Source organism: Leptosomus discolor, chromosome 2, assembly GCF_034619465.1.
Source record: "Leptosomus discolor isolate bLepDis1 chromosome 2, bLepDis1.hap2, whole genome shotgun sequence".
NCBI classification, from domain to species: domain Eukaryota; kingdom Metazoa; phylum Chordata; class Aves; order Leptosomiformes; family Leptosomidae; genus Leptosomus; species Leptosomus discolor.
In genome coordinates this window covers 86,796,601-86,819,252 of record NC_141392.1, presented here as the reverse complement: position 1 = coordinate 86,819,252, position 22,652 = coordinate 86,796,601, and the positions used below count along the sequence as shown (strand labels likewise).

The window sequence follows — 22,652 nt, the reverse complement described above, 5'->3', positions numbered from 1 at the left end:
TGTTAACTGCATAGCAAACTTTTTTTCACCTATTCTGAGCTCATCCTATGAGCACTGAATCATGTGATCATTTTAGATTTGTTACGTAGTTGTACTTAAAATTATCTTCTATTCTTCTGTTGTTCCTTTTCCTCACTAGCAGCAGAAAAAGCCATATTTCTCTTAACGATGGCACCACAAATTCACAATCTGACAAGTCTCTAAGACACACGTTTTAATTGCTCTCGGAAGTTCAAAGTTCTCTCTCGAGAATCCTGTGTTGCATAAAATGCATGTTTTGTTTCAGCAGCTGGATGAATATACAGATACAAGACCTTCTTGGGATTTCCAGTGATCACTGTTTGGAAACAAGCAGCCTACTGTTTGTCAGTTCAAACTTGTAAAATCCTATCTGAAAGCTTTGACAAGTGTACTAATTGTTTCTTTAATGAACAATTCAAAGAGCACAGAACATCTGCATTTTGGAAATCCGAGATGTTTCCAGCTAAGACTTCTACTCATTTTCCTCTTTTGGAATGAACCAGCAGACATGTCACAGTTGTACATTCCTCTATTTCAGTGGAAAGCTTCTAGAGTAATGTGGAGAAGAAGAGAAATTCATTTCAGAAACACAGCTAGTAGCACTAAAAGAAAATAAGCTTTTGCTTTAGGAATTTCTGCACTAATTAGTAAACTACTAAACTACAGTAAGTAGTTTTAATCGGGTTTCTTATCTCTGACTTCTACAGTTACGGCATGAAGTCTGGCACTGCCCTTCTAACTCTGTACCTGGGACAGCATAACCTGTATGATACAATCTCATCTAAATTACTCAGCATGCACAGCAGAGGAAGACAACAAAATTTTCTAAAAGCAATTTATAGCTTTCATATCAAGCTCAAGACTTCCATCGCTGATCATACATTAATGGACTTGGTTCACCGTTTTGGGAATGGCAAAGACTAGGAAAGCTGATGAATGGAACAGGGTCTACGAAGTCAACACAAAGTAAAGTTACTGGCAGCCAGAACGCGGTCAAATTATCACAGCTGTGCTCTGCGTACCTCCTCAATACCTCCAGAATACTATTCCGCAGGCACCTCTGAGCCTTGCAGAGCATACCATTCTACACAGTACAGTGCGTATGATGACTTTAAATGTGCTGTCGCCAAATATACACAGCTACCTTCAAAGATTTGTCTGATAATACATGCTGGCACCTAAACAGACATATTTTTATAATTACAAAAATTCAGTTACCCTTTTATGATACTGATTGTCCATTTTCAAATTTGCTATTTATGAGAACAGTGACACAGTAAATGTTTCAAACTATGAATATCAGGGTAACGTAGAACAAACCATTCTGCTTTTTAAAGTGTCTTTAACTGTCTTGACCACCCAGATACCACCATGCAAGTGTCGATACTCCTCTGAAAGCAACCCAGCTTTCACAACTCAGGCATATGCATCATTTTCCTGAAATGCTGGGCTACTGCTTACACTAAAACAGCAGGATGAAGACCTGGCTAAATATTCTGCCTTATCCTAGTACAAACCAATAGTTTTGCTTTACTGCTATGCTCCTGACTAATACAAAATACAAACATGTTATGAAGTATCTTCATGGAAACTTAAGAGGTCTGTTGGCTATCTTGTTCTGGTATGCACAGGAAACAGTACTGGGAGGGAACAATCACAACAAGGTAAGTTGTTCCAGATATTTTCCTACATCTTTTCAGTTTGACAGAAAGGGTATAGATGAATCATACATGAAGCATTCTGTTTATTGATAGTTATTCTGAGATCCAAAGAAAAGATAGTGTTGACAAAATACTTTCCACTGTATCTTCCAGTTTCCAAGTCATTCCTGATCTACCAACTTCTCAATCCTGGAAAGATTGCTGTAAAATTCAGGAAGACTAGGAACACTGCCATGGAGACAAGTGACCACTTCATTAGCCTACGTTAAGCATCAAGAGCTGAATCAACTACTTCGATGACTCAAGAAAGACTTCTCACTGATTCGAAGCAGAACCTCTCCTAGATATCTCTATCCAGCCACAAAAGAGATTCATTTTTCAAAGCTGACCCACCACACATAAATTAATGTAATTTGTGGAATACAGACTTACTGTCTTAAAAGCAGGTATGTTTTGCAGCAGCTGAACAATTACTTTGGTATTCTCACCCGAGTCTCACATTTACAGTCTATATTCCTAACATTTATTTATTTATTTTAGCTAGAAAGTACATGCAATCTGACGTAGCTGGAAGCACAATAGCAAGTGCACTCAACAAGCTCCTTGGCATCTAGTTTTGAGACAAAGAAGCTATGCAAAAATCATACTTGAATGCCTTTATGAATGATGATTCTGCCTATCCTAATACAAAATACTTCTTTATTTTCCCAACATTTAGAACAGCAGCATCCAGAAAAAGCTTTTTTTTTCTTCCCCTAAACAACACATTCACAGACACCACCATATTAATGTCAACTAACAATCCTGAGGATGACTAGTGCACAGAATGTAAAATGTAAGAAAGATCTTTCCTGCCTAATGCCATTGGCAGGCAGGATGATTAAACTGCAAGCCAGGAGTTTAAGAATTTATTTAGCTCCCATAGATGCCATTCATTGCCTGAGAAATCAGAGAACGTCAGATGGTATAGGTAATAAGCAAACAAATGAGATAACATACCAGTTAGAACTAACACCTTCCTTAGATAATCAGACTCAAAGCACTGACATCTACTCAGACAGACATAAAAAGGAAGTCAGGTTAAACAATTTTGCCAAATAGCATATACATTCGCATCCCTAAATGTACTAAACGATGAACAGCAGAAAGTTAATCAAGAAAAGCTTTTGCTACACCACTACCATACTACATTCAGAGGCAAAAACAACTTCTAGCTTCCCTCACCTTTTTGGCCATTTTCTGTCAAGTGTGGACACTAGGAGTTTGTACCTGTAAGAAATATTCAAATTTCCTGAGGTGCGAATTATGTCACATTCTTGGAAAGTAAGTGGTAATCATAAAGATCTATTATGTTCAAAAATCATGGCACTGTTATCTAGGAGCCTAACAATTTAATTAAATGAGCTCTAATTAATTTAATTAGGCCTTACTTATAGGTGTTTACGTCAGCATTTCTGCTATATTTTCTTAATTTTCTACTTTTCTGATTTTCCAAAAAAAAGTAGAAAACAAACCACCTCAAGCCAGCAAAGACAAACTTGAAGTGGTATAAAAAATTTACTTCTATAGTCAGAGAAAAACTCTTAAAGAAATACTGTGCATTGCTAATAAATCTGAGTACATTCATAAAGCATATGATAGAATGGTATATTTGAGATACGACTAGCTGTTTAAGAGACAAATGGCAAAGAACATTGCCATGGAAATTGAATATAATAACTATTCAGAGACAGAAAAGAGTTGTAAAGCTCAGTGGCATTTCAGGAGATTGACAGCAAGTCCTCTGTTAAAGGAAAACCTACAACAGCACAGAAAGTGTGCGCTGACATGACAACAGCGTCCCCAGACTAGTAACAGATTCAGTCGTGAACATTCCTCTTACAGAAGAAATCACATTTAGCAAAGAGATATTCTAAAGATACATGAAAGGTTTTAGTAGTGTGGGTCAACACAAAGACTGACGAAAATTAATCTCTCCAGATTCTCCTCCCTTCTGCTGCAAACTCTAGAGAAAAAATTCAGGCAGTCTTAGCATCTATGTTAAGGAACTGAGGCGCTGATCTCTTCCCCCTGGTATCCAGTGATGGGATGCTTGGAAATGGTTCAAAGCTGCTCCAGGGGAGGTTGAGACTGGACATTAGGAAGCATTTCTTTCCTGAGAGGACAGTCAAACACTGGAACAGGCTTCTTAGAGAGGTGGCTCATAACCCCAGCCAGTCAGTGTTTAAAAGGCATTTGGACAATACCTTTAATAACTTGCTTTAGTTTTTGGTCAGCCCTGAATCGGTCAGGCAGTTGGACCAGGTGATTGTTGTACGTGCCTTTCAACTGAAATAGTCCAGTCTATTCCATTGCCTCCAAATCTTACATGAATCACTACAAAATTAGAAAGCTAAATCCAGAAATTTGTGTATTTGTTAGAAGCAAAAATTCATGTAATCATATGATCCTTCCCAAGCCTTTATATATAGCTTTGGTATTAAGACTATATCTGAGCTTCTCTGAAGCCATTACTTGCTATTGCAATAGAAATATTTAACAATAATTGATACCCCATCACTGGTAAACATGATGTCTGAGTTTCAGAAATATGCCAGCAACTGACTTGGCCTATGTTTAAAAATTCACAGACCAGTGGATAAAACGTATACTGTGGAAGAAAAGGCCTACCAATTATATAGGATTATTTAGGAGAAACTGGCACTGTTTAATGAAACAAAACATGGCCTTTTGGAGATATTTTATTTGGTGGTATCTTTTGGAGACATCTCATTCGGTGTTAACTTCAGTGATGTTGGGTGAACTTTTACAATGACAGAAAATAACACAGCCTATTATACAATGGGAATAGCATAAATAATTAACAGGCAACCAAGCATTTCAGATTACCACGAAGTCTGCCAAGGGAGAGGAAGGAAGATATATTAAAAACTCATGCAATGTTAGTCAGTAATAAAAATATGTTCATTACTCTCCTTTCATTTTAAAGGCTAAGCTTTTTGTTAGTATTCAGTATGGAGAGTTATGTGTTAAATAACTCAGCCGGTTTTTAAAATAACATTTCTCTTAGAAGAACAGAGCTCAGCAGCTGCCCTTCTTCCTTTCCCGGAAAAATCCCAAACCCACACAACTGGACTTTATTCCTCATCCAAAATAAGAGCACAGAGAAGTACCAAACAGAAATCAGCCTGAGCCAACGCGAAAACATCACAGAGCTCAGGAGGCAAAAAGATGGAACGGAAGAGAATAAATTCCGATACAAGCTTTCCAGAGATGATCAAAAACTGCCCTTAGGCCTTCCTAACTGACGGCCAGTGAGCTTTCTTTTAGGTGGCTAAAGTAAGAAAATACTTCCTACATCCTTTTCCCAAGCAAGGGCAAATAATAGTTCTAGCTAGCAATAAAGTCAGTTATTAAGAGATTGCTAGCATAAAAATTAGACAGTCTGAGATATCTTGCAAAGGTATGATTTACAAGGCAGATAACAAAAGTAATTTCACTGATGACTGGGCATAGGTCAGAGAGCCAATTTTGCCAACAGAAGATAAGAGGCCATTTTTGAGATTTCCATTAAAAACACACAGGTTGGCAAACCGCAAGTGTTCTAAAACAAATGAAAGAAATTGCTTGCTGTTTTGAAGTAACCTTTTAGAAAAAAAGGATTGAAAGCTTCTAATCTTTACACAAGCATTCAGAATCTGTGAATAAGGTTTTGGCTTTCACCTGCAAACTAATTCACTCATTGTCTGGGGCATGATCCCAGGGTGACATACCTGTCCATGAAGTTCCTTGCTGGCCTGTTTCCTTCCTCCTAATTAGCACTTAGCTTCGGTCCCTGCTCTGCCAACCTGTTACACGTAGAGGGATCAGAAAGCTGATCAGATGGAATGGAGCTGACTTTGCCATATGGGAGCTATATCGGTAGCATCTTAAATGGATAGAAAATGATGCAGGGAAAAGAAGAGTTAGGGAGAAGCGACATAAAAAGGAAATCAAAAGGAATGTGGGAAACAGGCTATTGGAGGATGCAAAGAGAGGATGCATGAAAAGGAAAAGAGGAAAGGAAAAGAGTACAAAGGGAAGAAGAGAAACAATAGTAAGAAAACATTGTCTTATATTTGTCTCTCACCATGGAGTTAAGAGAATGGTAGGTTAATGCAGGGGATGCACAGGAGGGCACTGTGAAGCACACATCACATCAAATCACCTACAAAGCACTCTTAAATCATAAACGAGGCAAAAACCTCCATCACTTGCACTAAACATGCTCTTCTCATGATCTGTGAAAGCTTTCAGTTTCTGGAAAGGGAAGAAAGACGAAGAAAAAGGGAGGCCTCAGTCATTGCCTTTCAATTGTTGCTGTGAAATTAAAGCACTTGTATACCCTGGGCAATAACCAATATAAGTAACTCAAGTAACGGGTGAATTAGTTAGGAATAATAATGCTCAGTTAGCATGACCTTGCAAAATAAATTAACCTGCATGGGCCGAAAACAATCTCCTTACTCCTTAAAGTTGTTTCCACCACCATCAGTCACAGTGCAAAATAATTTCTACTCCAGTACAAGAACCATGCTATTCATAACATGAGTTTAGATAGGAAGACTTACAAAAGGAAATTAACCCTATTATATCTAACTGAAACCCTAGATTTGGTAGTAAAACCTTTTCACAAGTCCCTTTTCATTAAAGCATGCCCATTTCTCAAAACCGAACTAATTCACAGGCACTTGATGCCATATCTTTTCAAATCCAAAAGAAAAGTGAGAAAACCCAGAGCTCTTGCAGGCTAAAAACATCATTCCTACTCACAATACATTTGGGGTATTTTGATGTTTATTTTAAGTCAGAATTAAATCAAACTTCAAAACAACAAAACATTCTTTCTCCATCCGAACAAGTGTTGCCTACAGCTAGTGGGGAATATGCCCATATACTCAGGTCTAGATGCCTGTGTCTAAGATCAGAGATCAAGAGGAACATCTCCAAGTAAATGAAAAAAAGAAAAACCACACAGAAAAGACCATCAAACAGACTGAACTAATAAGCTCAACATTCTTTATATTAAATAGTTAACTTCTCCATTCTACTTTAACTATTAAAAGTATGAAAAGTGTAGGTATTTTTCCCAAAACTTTTCCTGTCTGTAAATGGTCACATTCTATTCATCCTCCTCTGCTGCCACTTTATCCTTCTTCATGATTTTGCTCCAATTCCTGTCTACTTTTGTTTTCTTCTCCTCAAAACGCATAAGAGACTTCAGGAGCTCCCAAAAGATGTTCTTAAATTTCTCTGGTCTTTGAAAACCCAGCATCATTTCTGCCTGTCTATTTTTCTGCAAGATCAAATATGTCAATAAAAATGGTTGTTAAGAACTGTTTCTTCTGGATATGCCATGGTTTCCTCTTCAGACAAACTGGTTTTATAAACGTTTTTAACTCTCATCGTGACCAAAATTCAGACCTCTACCCCAATCAACAACAGGTATCTTTCTCTGTGAAAAGATGTAATACACCACACATATAACTGCAACTATAACACAAAACCAAAAATTATTTCGGTCAGTATTCTCAAGGGATCATTTATGCATTGTTATACTGTCGCCCTTGTATTGTTGCCTATTAATCTATGCCCTATGTACTACATAAAATAAAACAGCAGTAGCAGCTATCCACATCAGCTTCACGCTTTTCAGTTAATCAGCTTTAATACTTATTTCCCAATTAACAGGTCTACAGTAATTTCTTTTGCTCTAAATATATTATTTATATTTTCTGAACTATAAAAGCCATTGAGAAAACTGCACATTGCTTAATCCAGGAAAATCACTTTAGTAACAGATACAACAAACTTATATGCCATAAATCTTGAAATGATACTGAAATTTGAACATTAAATTAGATTAAACAAATATATTCCATATTTTAAAGATGAAAAACCTTTATAAGCATTTATGCAAGAAAATCAGGGTTTTGTTGGATTATAAATTTCTCAGTATACTGAATCAGAAAACACAAGTTCTAGAAACACAAAACGTATCAGATATTAATTTCCTCTAACAACAGCAGAGACACATTCTTCAGTAATTTCATTTCAACAAGAAAAGGTAATTTCAAATTTAGCTTTTTGCAGCTCTGCATAGCCTAACCTCTAATATTCAGGAAAGTAGTTCTGAGAAGCCTTTACAATTGCTCTAGATTTTAACAGTATTCTAAGACATCGTCACGACTTCTTATGAAACTATGAATTTTATTTACCCTAGTAGTTTTGCTTTGAATTAGAAATAGCTATATATTAAAAAAAAAAAAAAAAAAAAAAAGTATGTGGTTTAACTGCTCAGTTAGTTTGTGATTAGCTGATGCAGAACTTGCAGTAGAGAAGAGAGGTTAATCTTATTTCCAGATGGGAGTGTCATCACCCTTCCTAAGATCTACAATAGAGGAAGTAAACCAGAAAAAAGTGTTTTATCTGGAAAACTAAATATGAATGTTTTCTCTAAAAAATTCTAAGGGTAGAAATACCTGTCAAATTTGAAATAATCAAAAACAATTCCTTGTTTTACAAGCTAAGAAAAAATGCAACATGGATGACATTACAGTCACTATCTATGTCAATATACGCTACACATTGCAGTGTATCCACTGTATCAGAGTCAACAGCAGCAGTAGCAGAACGGATGAGGACAAGCTGCTGACTTCCTTTAAAGCCACCCTTCTTGCTTGAGAACCATTTCCATTATTTCTTCTGGTTGTCTGCAGTTCTTCTGGTGCGTTCTCCCCAGCCCAGCCATATAACTTTATACTGGCAGACATGGCTCAAGAACACATCATGCTTTAATTGCACTAAAACAACATAAGTCACAAATTTTACTAAAATTTTAAATTTTATGTAATAATAATGAAAATAAATTTATTTTAAATTTAATGTGTGAACATCCTTAAGAAAGAAAAATAACCCAAGAGTTCAAATCAATGGTTGAAAGATTCACAGAACTCATGCAGTCAGGAAAAAATCATTCCTTATTTAGCAGCACATCACAGTACACACACAAAAAAACCCATGAGCTGATTCCTGAAAACTACCACCATGGATTAATCCGAAGTCACACATACTACAAATTAGATTGCAACCAGTTGAATTTAAGTAGCGTGAGGAACTGGAAAAAGCAGAACCAACACTGCAAAGTAATCCTGACCAAAGCAAAGAATAGGTAATAGATGGGAGGATGAGTGGGGAGGGAGGGTGAGAATTTCATTTGAGAGTGAAGGGAGAAAAATCCATTTTTATGCTACTTACTCCTGTAGGCTGAAATATCAGTCCATCCACTTCATGGCTAACTTCTCTGGCAAAGCTTCCTTCCAGGAGCTGTAGAACAAAAGGAAAATAAATCTTTTTTCCATAGAGAAATATTGCATTTAGAGGAAGGCACATCAAAGTAGATTACACGCTACTACTGCAATCATTTGCTAGTAAACTGCTTATTTATGGTTTAACATTAGAGCTTGGGAAACGTCAACATAGAAAGCTTCAACAAATCAGAACTTTTTACAAAGTACACTCAAGGCTGAAACAAGTATCAGGGAGGCGAATCCTCACAGTTCTACTCAAGGAAAATACTTTTGTCCAAAAAGTAATACTGAGAAACCAAGATGATTTTATACACTAAAAGATGAAGAAAAATTGGTTCTGATACAGGACACCACAGTCACTTGCGACATAATTAAAAACCACATTTGCCACTTTAACACACAAGTAGCACTTACTTTAGATCGAAACTACGTACTGAAAAATATTTCAGGGCATCATTCAAAATTCATGTTTGTTGGACTCCCTAACCAGGGCACCATTCAGTAACACAGCTACACTACTGTAAAACAACTGCCTGAATTAATGTGGATCTTGAATATTCTGGTTTACATTTTCAAAAATTGTGAATTCCATATGGAGGTGAATACATCCATCAAGATGCATTTCCCAGAGAAAAACCATCTAACTAAACAAAGTAACGAAACCAGCTAGTCAACAGTTATGAGAATTGATTATATACTTCCCTGTTAAATTATGACTTGCCTAAGGAAAAGCAAATAACCAACAAGAACTGCAACTGACAAGTAATAGCAAAAATCAGGAGAATTAACAAAAAACACCTTTATTAATTTCAATTTATGTTTTACCGTAGAGATGAAGACTCTGTCCTGAAGCTGTAGGTGCTTCTAGTAGCATTTGAAAAAACACTTGATGTGTAGGTAACCACATGGTCATAAAACATAGAACTCAGTAAACCAGTCAGTTTTAAAAACAATGTTTTGGCCCTGACTATTAACTTTGTACCATTTCCTTTCCATAGTTCAGCTTAATGACCCACTGACTAAATTATACAAATGAAGTCAGTAAAGAGCCAAAGTATGAAAGGAGTTGAGAACAAACATTTGTATCTTACTGTGGGCTGTAGAACTTACTGGATCAAAAGCCTGGCAGCCAAATATTTCAAACAATAATAATATAACATGATATGTCACTTAACCTGTAACTGTTTGCACAGAACAATTGATCATTTTGCTATTAAAAAAAAAGCTTTTTTTCCTTATCCACATAGTCATTAGCATATTTGTGCTTATAGCTGCATTAACAAATACAGTTTTCACTATTCAACTTCTAGATTCAATTTAATTAAAAATACAGACTCTATAACAGTACTCTCAAGCGGTGAAATACTTCAAGAATATTTGATTCTGAAGAAGAAATCATCCAGCAAAACATTATTTTTCACTAGAGAAAGTCCATACTTGGAATTTGAAGTTGTAGCTTGCATTTACCTGTTACCATTCTGAAATTTACAGCTAAGGCTCACAGTGTAACGCACTCTCTACAAGATGGCTACACAAAATAACAAAAAACCTCAAATTCTCTCATAAATTTATTGTTAGTCTTTGCTTCATCAGAGCAATGTACGTTGGAAAAATATTTAAATAAATGTCAAAAAGTTTTAAAAAAAAGTTTTCTTAACCTTCTACACAAGTCAAGTCTTCTGTGGATCATCTGCAAGGTTACTGTCTGGTTCCAAAACTGACTGGCCAGTGAGCAATCTCTATTAAGAACATGCTCCATACTTATAAAACACACACAGGAAAGATTTCATTAAATTCAAGTACCAAAAAAACACTTTCTGAATAGTAATAACAATAATAATCATAATCATTATTATTTTAAAAAAGTACAAACTTCAAATTAGCTGAGACTATACTTTTATACATTTCTAGCTAATCTATTAAAAGGCACTAACCAAAGTGGCAAACAGAAATGAATCATCTCCGTTTCTGCTTATTTGACGTTCTTAAAGGGATTATAATTTGACAATATGCTTACATAAACTGCATTATTTACTCTTTCCCAAAATAAAAATTGAGAATATAGAAACAATCTTTTAATTTGGTGTGACTCACCTGGGTAAAGCATAAAATTATTATCATGCACTGTTTTACCTGTAGCGCCCTCCACTTTTGGTCTATGTTTAGTTTTAGAAAAAATTCATTAAAGTACTATTACAACTTCACAAATGGGGAGGAAAAAAAATTCAAAATTTACCATTTCAAAAACACACTGTGGTATTCCTTTTCATTCACTGCTTCACCAGAATTATAAAATGCAATTGAATCCCCGTTTCAAACTTGAACTCGTTCTCATTTTGGAGGTCCACAGTGTTCTCACTAAGACATCTCCTCCCAAGTGTCAATTAGATATCAAAGAAAAAAGGATTTTAAAACCAGAGCAAGCCTCAACAGATAACTAAACCTCTTTGTACTCTCAGTTATGCTGCTTTCATTCTCATTAGGTCAATTACAAGTATTTGAATGACAACACTCTAAAAAGGAATTTTTACTAGAAAGGATTAGCGATTTGGGGGAGGGGGAGATGGAAGAGGGAAGGAGGGAATGGAAATTTTCTCTAAGCTTCTTCCCATTCACATTCTCTGGAGAATTAAACTATTTAGAGGTTGTCTGAGAACAACAGACTATAAATCCACTGAATATTGCAGAAAGTTTGGAATACCAGCAGAGTGAGCAGAAAAGGAATGTTTGACATATAAGCAGTATTTTTGACACTAAAAAAATTAGTTGATATAAGGTTTTTAGGTTTATGAACTTAAAATGCAGATATCATGGTTCATCTTTTAAAAAATAATGTTCAACGTTTCACACATGTTACAATTTCTATTAACTGGAACAGTCTGGTCTTTTTTAATCGGCATCAATGATAAATAGCACACCTGCTTGACTGGGATGACTGCCAGGGATCAGATGAAATGCAATGCATCTCAATGACATTTTATAAAAGATGCGTAAATGATGCATGCAAGCCAATTCTTCCGGCATGCTATTTCTTGTAGCCTCCTGGCATCTATTTCCACCTGTGAACCCCTTTGTTCACTTTTTGCAGCTTCCTGCTTCACCGTCAACATTGCAATAAACCACATACTCATACTACAGTGTATTATCTAAAACGTTTCCTTTCTTACTTTATAACAAAATCAAATTCAAAATTATTGATACATCTAGTAATAATCCTCTAATGAAAATAATGGTATAATCACATGAAATAAGCAGAGCTGTATGACAAGTAATAGGATTTCTCCTTCCTCTTTAACCACTGAGCTGAGGAGCAGCAGTACGTCACCAGAGCAGCACTAATAACCTGCTGAAGCTGGTTTTGCTAAAACACTGAACCAGTCAATAGTTCTTGAGTGGATAACTGAAAAATCACTTTGCAGATCTCTCTGTACTTATCAATAAAGAAATCACTTGGCTCCTCCAGGAGGAAGAGGAGAAAATTTCAGTGCATACATATTCCACAAAATGCTAGTAGGTTTTTATTAATGTTTCTGTAATTCTGAGGCAAGCCACATGATTCTGATGAGTTTTCAGATATTACTTAATTCATAAAATAAGTAAGTCCGATAGGCACTACTGTGCCTTTTCCTTCCCCGTACAAAAAATAAAATCTCAGGGAAACACAACATGCTGTGAGAGTTATGTAGATTCCAAAAGATAATAACAACTCCACAAAGTCATACTGACTTTCTACAAAATAATACGACTAAGGTCCTTGCACACAACTATTATCTATCTGGTATGTCACAATATTTCTTTACTGAAAGAACGGACAAACACTGGAACAGGCTGCCAAGGGAAATGGTGGAATCACTGTCCCTGGGGGCGCTAAAAAAAACGTGTAGATGTGGCACTTTAGGACATGGTTTAGTGGGCATGGTGGTATTAGGTCAACGGTTGGACTTGATGACGTCAGAGGTCTATTCCAACCTAATGATTCTATGATTCTAATACACAAATATTCCTAACCATTTTGTCCATATTTCTGATCCAAAACTGATACTGCTTGTTAGCCTACTGAAATACTTGGACTTACAGAAAAAAGTCCCTTTGAATTCTAAAACATAAGACAAATATTTGTCCATTTTCCTTGCTTTTTCAATTTCAGAACTGCTATATGCATCATTCAGTTTCAAGTCAAGCTAGAGCAACTCTGCCTGCGCCAGTCCCTAAGCAGTTTTTCAGAGCCACCTTCAAATTACTGATCATCCACTTGTTCACAGCACAAGCTGTGAAAGGGAACATACGTCACTCAAAAGTATTAGTTACAAATGAACTACCAATCAAATCGACAGTTAACTAGGCTGTAAAACACCTTCAGACACGAGCATACTGTCATTCCTAACTTCACAGAGCCAGCATCTTCACTGGCTTAGGTTTCAGCCCAACTTACAGGACAATCCCTTCCCCTGATGATGACAGCCCTCACCATCAGACTGCAAAGTAATTCTCACATCTTGACAATTGTCAGGTTTTACAGACATGAGTTCAGATATCCCTGCACAGATACTGCAGATTCTTTAAACTTACTATACAGTCTTCAGAAAAAGATTCAGAAGTTATCAGCACCAAAAACCTGCTTTTTTAAAACGAAATAATTATTCTGGCTCTTTCCTTGCACTTCTCTGAAAGAGATGGACTATTCTGCTTTTAAAACAGTATATCATTCCTGGTTGGTTTTACATTAATTTGTTTCATCTTGCTTGCCAGTTTCCCTATTTTTCTATTTTTACACAACAACCTCCTCAATAGCACTGTCTCATCTCAGCACACACTCTTTCATGAGATCTTAATTATCCAAGTTCAATATAAAAGTTATTTAATATTGGTTGCTGATGTATTTCAGACATCCCAGAAAAAGTTTCACATGTAAAGTGGGAGGTACAAATGCTTTCAAATGTACAGTGGTTTAACAACATTCAATAAAACATACCTGAATTTAATGTGTCTGCTACTAAGAGAAGTATTGTCATCATATTTTTGCTAACTCACAAGATAAAAAATTAATCTCTATTATTACATACAGAAGTCTCTGAAGGAAGAAAGGACCTATGAATCACAAATCCAGCTGAAGATCTGTGCAATAAACCCGGTATCCTATTGGACAGCCTCTGTGGATTTAAGTTTAAAAACCCAAAATAGGTAAACAGAAAAAACCTAAACACCTGCTTAAAAAAAAAAAAAACACACCAACAATTTTGCTTAAAACTCAGAATTGAAATCTGGATTTCTCTTGTTACGCATAGAAGGAAAACATATTGAGAATAACTTATTACATAATATCTTCAGAAATCCTGGTTTCGAATGACATCAGAAGTCCTACAGAATTACTTCGATGATAGGTTCAGTTAAGCTAAAATAATGCAAAAATATTCTGTCTGAGATTCATCCCAACTATCACATTTCCCAAAATAAATCAGTCAGTAACAGCTAACAATGGAGCCATCATCCAAACTATTAACATTCTGAACTCCAGCTTTCAAACATTACATTTTGAAAAGGAGGCCTCCTGGAAAAGAATTAAACATTGCTGTTGGTGGGGTACAAGCTTCCTTCCAGATGATACACAGGCTACTGTGCAACGCTTATCAAATGCAGCTTAATGTCAGGTGAGGGAAGCTGGTCCTTCTAAGCTAGGGTTGTGGTCTCTGCTCCATCCTTCTCACCAGAATCCTTCCAGTTTCCCCTGGCCTGCAGCATCACTTCTCTTTTGGTTTGTTTTGCTTCCAAAAGCAGAGAAGGTATCAAGAATTAAACAGCTGCTTTCAATCTCAAAGCAAAAAAGCATCAAATGGCATGTAACTATATACTGGGGGCAGGGGGGGGGGCGGTTTCATATATTATTTACAAATAAAACTCAAAATCTCAAACTTTCCACAAATAAAATGTGGCTAATTCACATTTTAAGAGAAAGAAAGCCCAAACCAAAGTGTTAAGAGAAGTTTTGATTTTGGTTCGTTGACTGAAATTACTACAAATATATGGTCAAACTTTCAAAACAGTCTTTAGTGACTCTGGGGGATGCACAGTTTTGGGAACTGAAAGGAGTACACACCTTCCAAAAAATGAAGAAAAAAAAAATAAAATAAAATAAACACCTCAATTTTAATTCACTCAGACTTTTATCTTTTTCATACTCGGGATACTGTTCACCTCAACTAGAGTTAACATTTGAAGTAAAACAGCTGACCTAAACAAATCAAGTGTAAATTAACAGTTGAGGGGAAGATAGGAGAGGATCGAAGACATACCTCTGGCAGTTCCACTGCTTCCTTCCCTCCCTGCCCAAAACCTGGATCACCAGTTCAGACTAACTTTCAAACAGCTATGAGTATTAAACCGTTTCCTCTCATGCATATTTAAAGTTCCTCTTCAAGCGATGTGCTCAAGTGACAAGTAATTTTTTGGAAAACTGTGCAGTCTCAAGTTACAGCTTGCTGTGATGGAGAACCACAATATTCATTAAGTTGGTCCAACGAAGTATTGCATGCACAACTAAAAAATTAGTGCCTATTTTTCAGCAATTTTTTTCTTCCTTCAAATTTTCTTCCGTGTTCCTCTATTTAGACATTGACCAAGACATCTCTTAGAGGTTTTTTGGGCAAAGAAACAAGCTTCACATTGCAAACATTTCACAAGGAAGCAGATGTAACTCTTCAAAAATTTAAATAAGGTCTCCTCTAAACTCACAGTTATCATGTTTTTCATCAACTGAAACCACCTCAGCTAAACTAGACAGGATTTTCCAGAAGGGCCATAGGAGCAGGAAAAAAATGCACTCTCTGCTCTCCTCCATGGGAGTCTCCTTTCAAGGAGATCTCCGAGTACCTGAGACTTGCCAAAGTATTTCACCACCCAATGGCTCATTACAACTGGCTGCTTGACTCAAAGTGGCTCCATCCAAGTAACTGTGAAGGTCCTGAAATCGTGGCCCATGGTCTCAGGACTGTGACTTAACACATGGTCATATAAGTAAATATTTCTGCTTGCACCCTGTGATTCCAAAAGCTGTAACGAGCATTTCAACATTAACATTTACTTCCCTCACAAATCCAGAAGCAGTCTGCCTCTCACTTATATGATTTCATAAAGATGTTAAAGATCACCTATAAAAATGCTGAAGAGTAGATTTTCAGTAATTCAACATGACCCGGGTTACTTTGCATTATTCTCATTATTCCCTAATCAGAATACAATACGCTACCTTATATCAAATACACAAGGTAAAAACAATATCAGTTGAAGTGTATCTTTACAGCAGGGTAAAGTCCAGTTCTATAATGCATCCTCAATTATTCATTATAATTCACTATATTTATCTTAAAGATTTTGAATTTTTGTTTGCTAGGAAACCAGCAACAAAAAGGCAAGAAAGGAAATGCAGCATGATAACCGAGAGTACAGTCAGAAAGCCACAGCTTATACTAAATATTCTTAAGCTGACACACTAAAAAAATCATGAAGTTACAAAATATTTCCTGGTCCATGCTAATGGTGTAAAATATACATAAGGGAAGAGTAGGATCAAACACTGTAGAAAATAAATTAAAAACTGAACTCCCTAAGAAGTAATTATTTAAAGAAGTTTTAGAGGCTAATTAAGAACCAATACATATTGAAGAATAACTGCTACATTTTCAGTAAACTAGTGGAATTATCTACTTTACCCTAACTGCATAAGGAACACAAAGTATAAACTTCTCACTTGCTCATTACTTAAAAAGAAATTTCATGCTCTTGGGCTGTAAAATCGGTGTATAATTCAAATTGGATGAAAACCCTTTAAAAAATTTATGCTTAAAGCTCAAATCTTAGCTTTCATGCAGCAATCCACTCAAAGATGCTAATTCAAGATATAAACAGAGAAAAGCTGCAAACATTACTTTGTCTGTATGAATACGTGCACTTGATGTTAACTAATAACTCAGTACTAAACAAGAAGAGTAAAAGTAAACTCCGAAGGTTCATCTGTTTAACAAAATCACCACTATTTTGAACTCTGTAATCTGTGGCAACAGCTGAATCACACTGTGATTAAACTCATACCAAATGACTGCATAGACACATGTGAATTTTCTCAGTTGATAAAATTTAAAAAAACATACTTTTTATAAAATACTGTTTTATGGAAAGCCTTTCAGTTGTGAATTTACTAGAAGCTCAGAAACCAATCATACCAAAAGCCTAAAAATAACCTCTTTGCCAAGTTAATCACACAGATCATTTTGGCTCAAAAGACATTAAAAACACCTAATTACTGCAATGGATTTGTTCCCTATAAGAATGGAAGCAGATAATGGCAGCAATGTGAGACCGATGTTCACTAATATGATCAAGAGACTAATTATTATCCATGAATCATTTGTAGCATTCAAAACTTGATTAATGTCAGGTCAAGTTTAACATGCGATAGGTTTTATTAGTAATGCTCGGCTATCCCACAGCTTGTCAGTTTAAGCGAGGGCCATCTGTTAGGTATAGGAATAGCCAACAGCCACAACAAAAGCACAGTGGATACAACTGGTCACTGAAGTACATTTAAAGAATTCCATAAGGGAGCGACCCTAACCGTTTTAAATGCACTAGAGCAGAATCCAGCACAATAAGACCTGATAAAGATAGGAAACATACAGCCCAAAAATGCGAGCATGGAAGGTGGGGTTTCCTCATTTTAAAGTTTGACCAAAGGAGTGTTTAGTGAATTTAGCTTCACGAACCTGAAATTCATATTCCACAAGAAAATGTTTACTGACAGCCTCCCACTTGCTCTAATTACAGATAATGGCAAGAAAATAAGTAGACTCACTTTCTAGCATTTCACAGCACTTTCCAGGTGGCCAGCTTTACCAGGAGTGACCTCTCCCATGTACAGCCCATTCACAGTTCTGGCAGCAGGATGGGAACTCACCTGCTATCTTAAGAGCTCACCTGGGCACCTCCACTGAACCTCCACCAGCTCTGCACTAATAACAGTAGGAGCAGCAAGGCTGAAATAACATGAAGTGGCAATGGACAGGCGCGTGCACAGAGAGGAAGGAAGGTGACCTAATACTACCCGGGTTTATCCCGGCACCTAAATACTCTCCTTTGGTCTAAAACTACTTAGGAACTCAGCAAGAGTATTGAAAGAAAGACTTATTTACCTCACAGCTACAACAGCCCTCTCAGATGTATTATAAATACGATCTCATTTGACAGCTCTCTTGCATTTTAAGTGGATGAAGCTGAAAGGCTGCAGATTCCAGCTGCTACTGGCATAACTTGAGGTCTGTACTTCAGCTCCAATTGTTCTGTTTTCTGGCTAAAAGCATGATGTGCAGGGTCCCAGACTCGATGTCTTGATGTACAAGCCAAGTATTCTGAAGACTTGATGCTAGCAGGCCACAGACCATAAATAACACCATAATTCAAAGAACTCTAACTACTGTACAGTTTCTTCCTCAATCATTTGTCTGTGTAATTTCATAGCCAATGACTGCCAAGGACCCAAGCTACTAGTGCCTGGGCATTAGCATTCTAACTAATGACACCACTCTTCCTTGATAGTCTTCTAGAAGAGCAGTTCTGCAGAAAAGTCTTTACCAGAGTCTATGTATTCTTTCCAGAACAGGAAGGCAACAGAAAATCCTGTTTATACTCACACGATAGGGAACAAGCAACACCTCCAAGCAAGAAAGCCAGAGACTTATCCCTTCTATCTGCAACCTGCATCATGTCACAATTGAGGCACCTCTAAAAAGTCCGAGTTACTCCACACACTAGGCTCTTAGAGCTTTCCCAGCTCCTACTACAGCTGCGGCAAATTTCACAAGGAAGTGTTATAGTCTGCTTTTTTTCCACGGAGAACTTAAAGCAAGCGAAATCATATGTATCATCTTCTGAAACCTGCTTCTTAAATCTTTCCCACTAATCCTTCTAAAAGATTTAAAGAAAAGCCATTTCCAGACATATGATTAGCTGGACGTTACTGTAGTCTATGATGGGATGCAACCTCTGATATTGAGAAGGTGGAAGAACTGCCCTCGTTTGATTTCATTACCTAGGCACAAGAGAATAAATGCTATAGTGAACAACAATAAAATATATTGCAGAGGTGGCAGGAAATAAAGTTTGATGATTCTAATTTTTTTTTTTAATCTCTTTTTGGTTTTGCAGATACTTCATTAACTGCACTCTTTAAAGATGCCACTTATACTAGCTATATTCTGTGTTCCTTAATTATTTCGATAGAGACATTTCAGAAGAATGTAGAGCACGCTGCAGTAATAGTCCCACCGAGCTATCACCAATTGTTCAGAGTGAACAACTCCAAAGGTCATGTACCTAATATATTCAAAACAATACCCAAGGACAATACGAGCTCTATGTGTGTTAATGCTTAATTTGACAGCGCATCTGCATTCCTGACTTCAAAATACACAATAAGCACTTCTCCCTGTCAATCTCTTCTCAAAAACACAATTGAGAAATTGACATCAATTAACTACAATGTTTTCAAATAAGAGAAATAGGCTGCTTCAAGAATCTTTAATTGACTTCTGTGATAGCTTCAAAATAGGAGAAACATGGATTCCTCGAGGCTGTGAGGGAATGCCACTACCAAAAAGCAATAATATTTCATATTTATTTTACCTGATAAAAGTTTTTCCCACCTACAAGAAAGGCTGAAAGGAGGATCTGGGAAACTACTTACCTGTCAGTCTGACCTCAGTGCCAGGGAAGGTCATGGAGCAGATCATCTTGAGTGCCATCATGAGTCATTTACAGAACAACCAGGTGATCAGGCCCAGTCAGCATGGGTTTATGAAAGGCAGGTCCTGCTTAACGAATCTGATCTCCTTCTATGACAAGATGACCCGCCTGATGGATGAGGGAAAGGCTGTGGATATTGTTTACCTCGACCTCAGTAAAGCCTTCAACACTGTTTCCCATGGAATCCTAGTGAAGAAAATGGCTGCTCATGGCTTGGATGAGCATATGCTCTGCTGGGTAAAGAAAGCACTATCTGGACAGCTGGGCCCAGAGAGTGGTGATCAATGGAGTTAAATCCCACTGGTGGCCAGTCACAAGTGGTGTTCCACAGGGGTCAGTACTGGGGCCACTCCTGTTTAATATATCTATCAATGATCCTGACGAAGAGATAGAATGCACCCTTAGTATGTTTGCAGGCAACACCAAGTTAGGTGGGAGTGTTGATTTGCTTAAGGGTAGGGGGGCTCTACAGAGGGACCTGGACAGGCTGGATGAATGGGTCAAGGCAACTGCACGAGCTTCAACAAGGCCAAGTGCTGGGTCTTGCACTTCAGCCACAACCACCCCACGCAGCGCTACAGGACTGGGGAGGAGTGGCTGGAGAGTTGCCCAGCAGAAAAGGACCTGAGGGTGCTGATCGACAAGTGGCTGAACATAAGTCAGCAGTGTGCCCAGGAGGCCAAAAAAGCCAACAGCATCCTGGCCTGTATCAGAAATAGTGTGGTCAGCAGGAGTAGGGAGGGGATTGTCCCCCTGTACTTGGCCCTGGTGAGGCCGCACCTCAGTACTGTGTGCAGTTTTGGGCACCTCACTACAAGAATGACATTGAGGTGCTGGAAAGAGTGCAGAGAAGGGCAACAAAGCTGGTGAAAGGCCTAGAGAATAAGTCTTATGGAGAGCAGCTGAGGGAACTGAGGCTATTTAGTCTTAAGAAAAGGAGGCTGAGGGGAGACCTTATTGCTCTCTACAACTATCTGAGAGAACACTGTAGGGAGGTAGGTGCTGGTCTCTTCTCACAGGTAATTAACGACAGAACAAGAGCGAATGGACTCAAGCTGCATCAGGGTAGGTTTAGGCTAGACATTAGGAAAAAACTTTTCACTGAAAGGGTTCAGGCATTGGAATAGGCTGCCCAGGGGGCTGGTTGAGTCACCATCCACTAATGCGTTTAAAGGTCGTTTAGATGTGGTGCTTGGAGATATAGTTTAGGGGTGTCCTTGGTAGAGTAGGGTTGATAGTCGGACTTGATGATCTCAAAGGTCTTTTCCAACTTGAATGATTCTATGATTCTGAACAGAGCAATATATTTTTTAGCCTGGGCATTTAATTTACTGTGATTTTGCCAGTTCTCTATTTCAAGGTACTTTCAGTTTTTTCTTTTAGGGACTGGGATTTTGTCCATGTTACTTTCCCCACACTCTTGTATCTGGTAGAACACTAGAGTCCTGCTGGACCTGGGGGAGGTTTAATAGGTGCCACTAGCAAATTCTTTGACCTATTTACAAATGATCTGTGACATTCCTGAATGTCCTGAATGGGGCCAAGCACATTTTAATTTGTTCTTTAAACAGTCTTCCAACTGTTACAAACTTGATAGGGCTTATCAGTTATCCAGCCCCTGTGTAAACTGCTACAACATAATCCGGTTTCTGGTTGTCAAGAACGTGGACAGGCCTGTTTTAATTAAATCAGATAATTAAGGATTAAGTTTTATTAAGCAATTTTACTAAGATTCATCAACAAAGACGAATTTGTATATACAGTAATTGAATTAGACATAAAATGGATATCCAAGAATATAAACTCTTCATACATTTATTGTTACAATATCCAATTCAAACTGTGCTAACGTGTTCCACAGGGCACCGATGCAGTGATTTTAACACAGAAATTAAGATTTAACATTATATTCTGGATGTTTCAAAACATCTGATTTTTCTGCTGTGCAACGGCACTTGAGGGCTTTATTTGCTACAAAGTTGAAATTAAAACTTGCCACTGTAAGGCCATAACAGTAAAATGCTAAGATTTTATTATTTCTTGGTTTTAAAGAAAAAGATTAATTTTGTATAGTTGGTTTTTTTTACAAAACTGGGCAAATCACAAGAAAAGAAAGAGCTAGCAGGGATGTCCTATAATCTTGTATAATAATAAATTGCTTTAAATTTCACCCCCATCTTTACGATTTTCTTTGTGCTTTTATTCATTTTATCCAAATTAAGCACATTTCTCTTGAACATCATTCCAATACGAGAAGGCTGATGGCTTCCCTGCGGAGCTGTATTGCCAGGAGGCAGTTTGGAAAATGACAGGCTGCGAAGTGGCACAATGGACAATATTAAACAGTTGCCCCTCAATTAATGAGTGGAGTGACCCACTTAGTCACCACAGCTGAGTCCTCTAATTCAGAAGATACCAAATACACCAATTCAATTGCCCATACTGGGATATCAACTGGTACTTAGGTCCAAACAGATTTGCATTTTCTCTGTTTTGGTAATACACCACAAAACTGAAAGTAGAAATCACCGTTAAAGACATTTTTCCTACTTACAAATCTGTATTATTCCATTGCACAAAATACAGAAGAAATAATTTACAAAAATGTTAGAATGTTCAAAGCCAAACTGAGCATGTACTGTTCTGATGTTTAAACTTACAGTGTGCACCAAGCATAATGCTGCATCCATATGCCTTTATTTTTCCACTAGTTTCATTGTTTTCTTTCCCACACTATAGTTTGGCAAGTCAGAACTTAATTATATATTCCACATCTGAATTATTCTACACTAATTTAATTTGTACCTCTAGCAATATCTAAGATGGGACA

General features: G+C 37.2%; 1 protein-coding gene across 2 annotated transcripts in view; it reads right to left on the bottom strand.

The window, feature by feature from the left end:
• Positions 1-22,652, bottom strand: part of RNGTT (RNA guanylyltransferase and 5'-phosphatase) — a 183,300-nt gene that overhangs the window by 81,545 nt on the left and 79,103 nt on the right. Inside the window, exon 12 of one of the 2 annotated variants that reach the window (XM_086461388.1) lies at positions 8,979-9,047. The exons of the other annotated variant lie outside the window; for it this stretch is intronic. Within the exon in view, the coding sequence (XP_086317514.1) occupies positions 8,979-9,047 (69 nt within the window). The remainder of the gene's footprint in view (positions 1-8,978; positions 9,048-22,652) is intronic. 2 annotated transcript variants of the gene reach the window in all.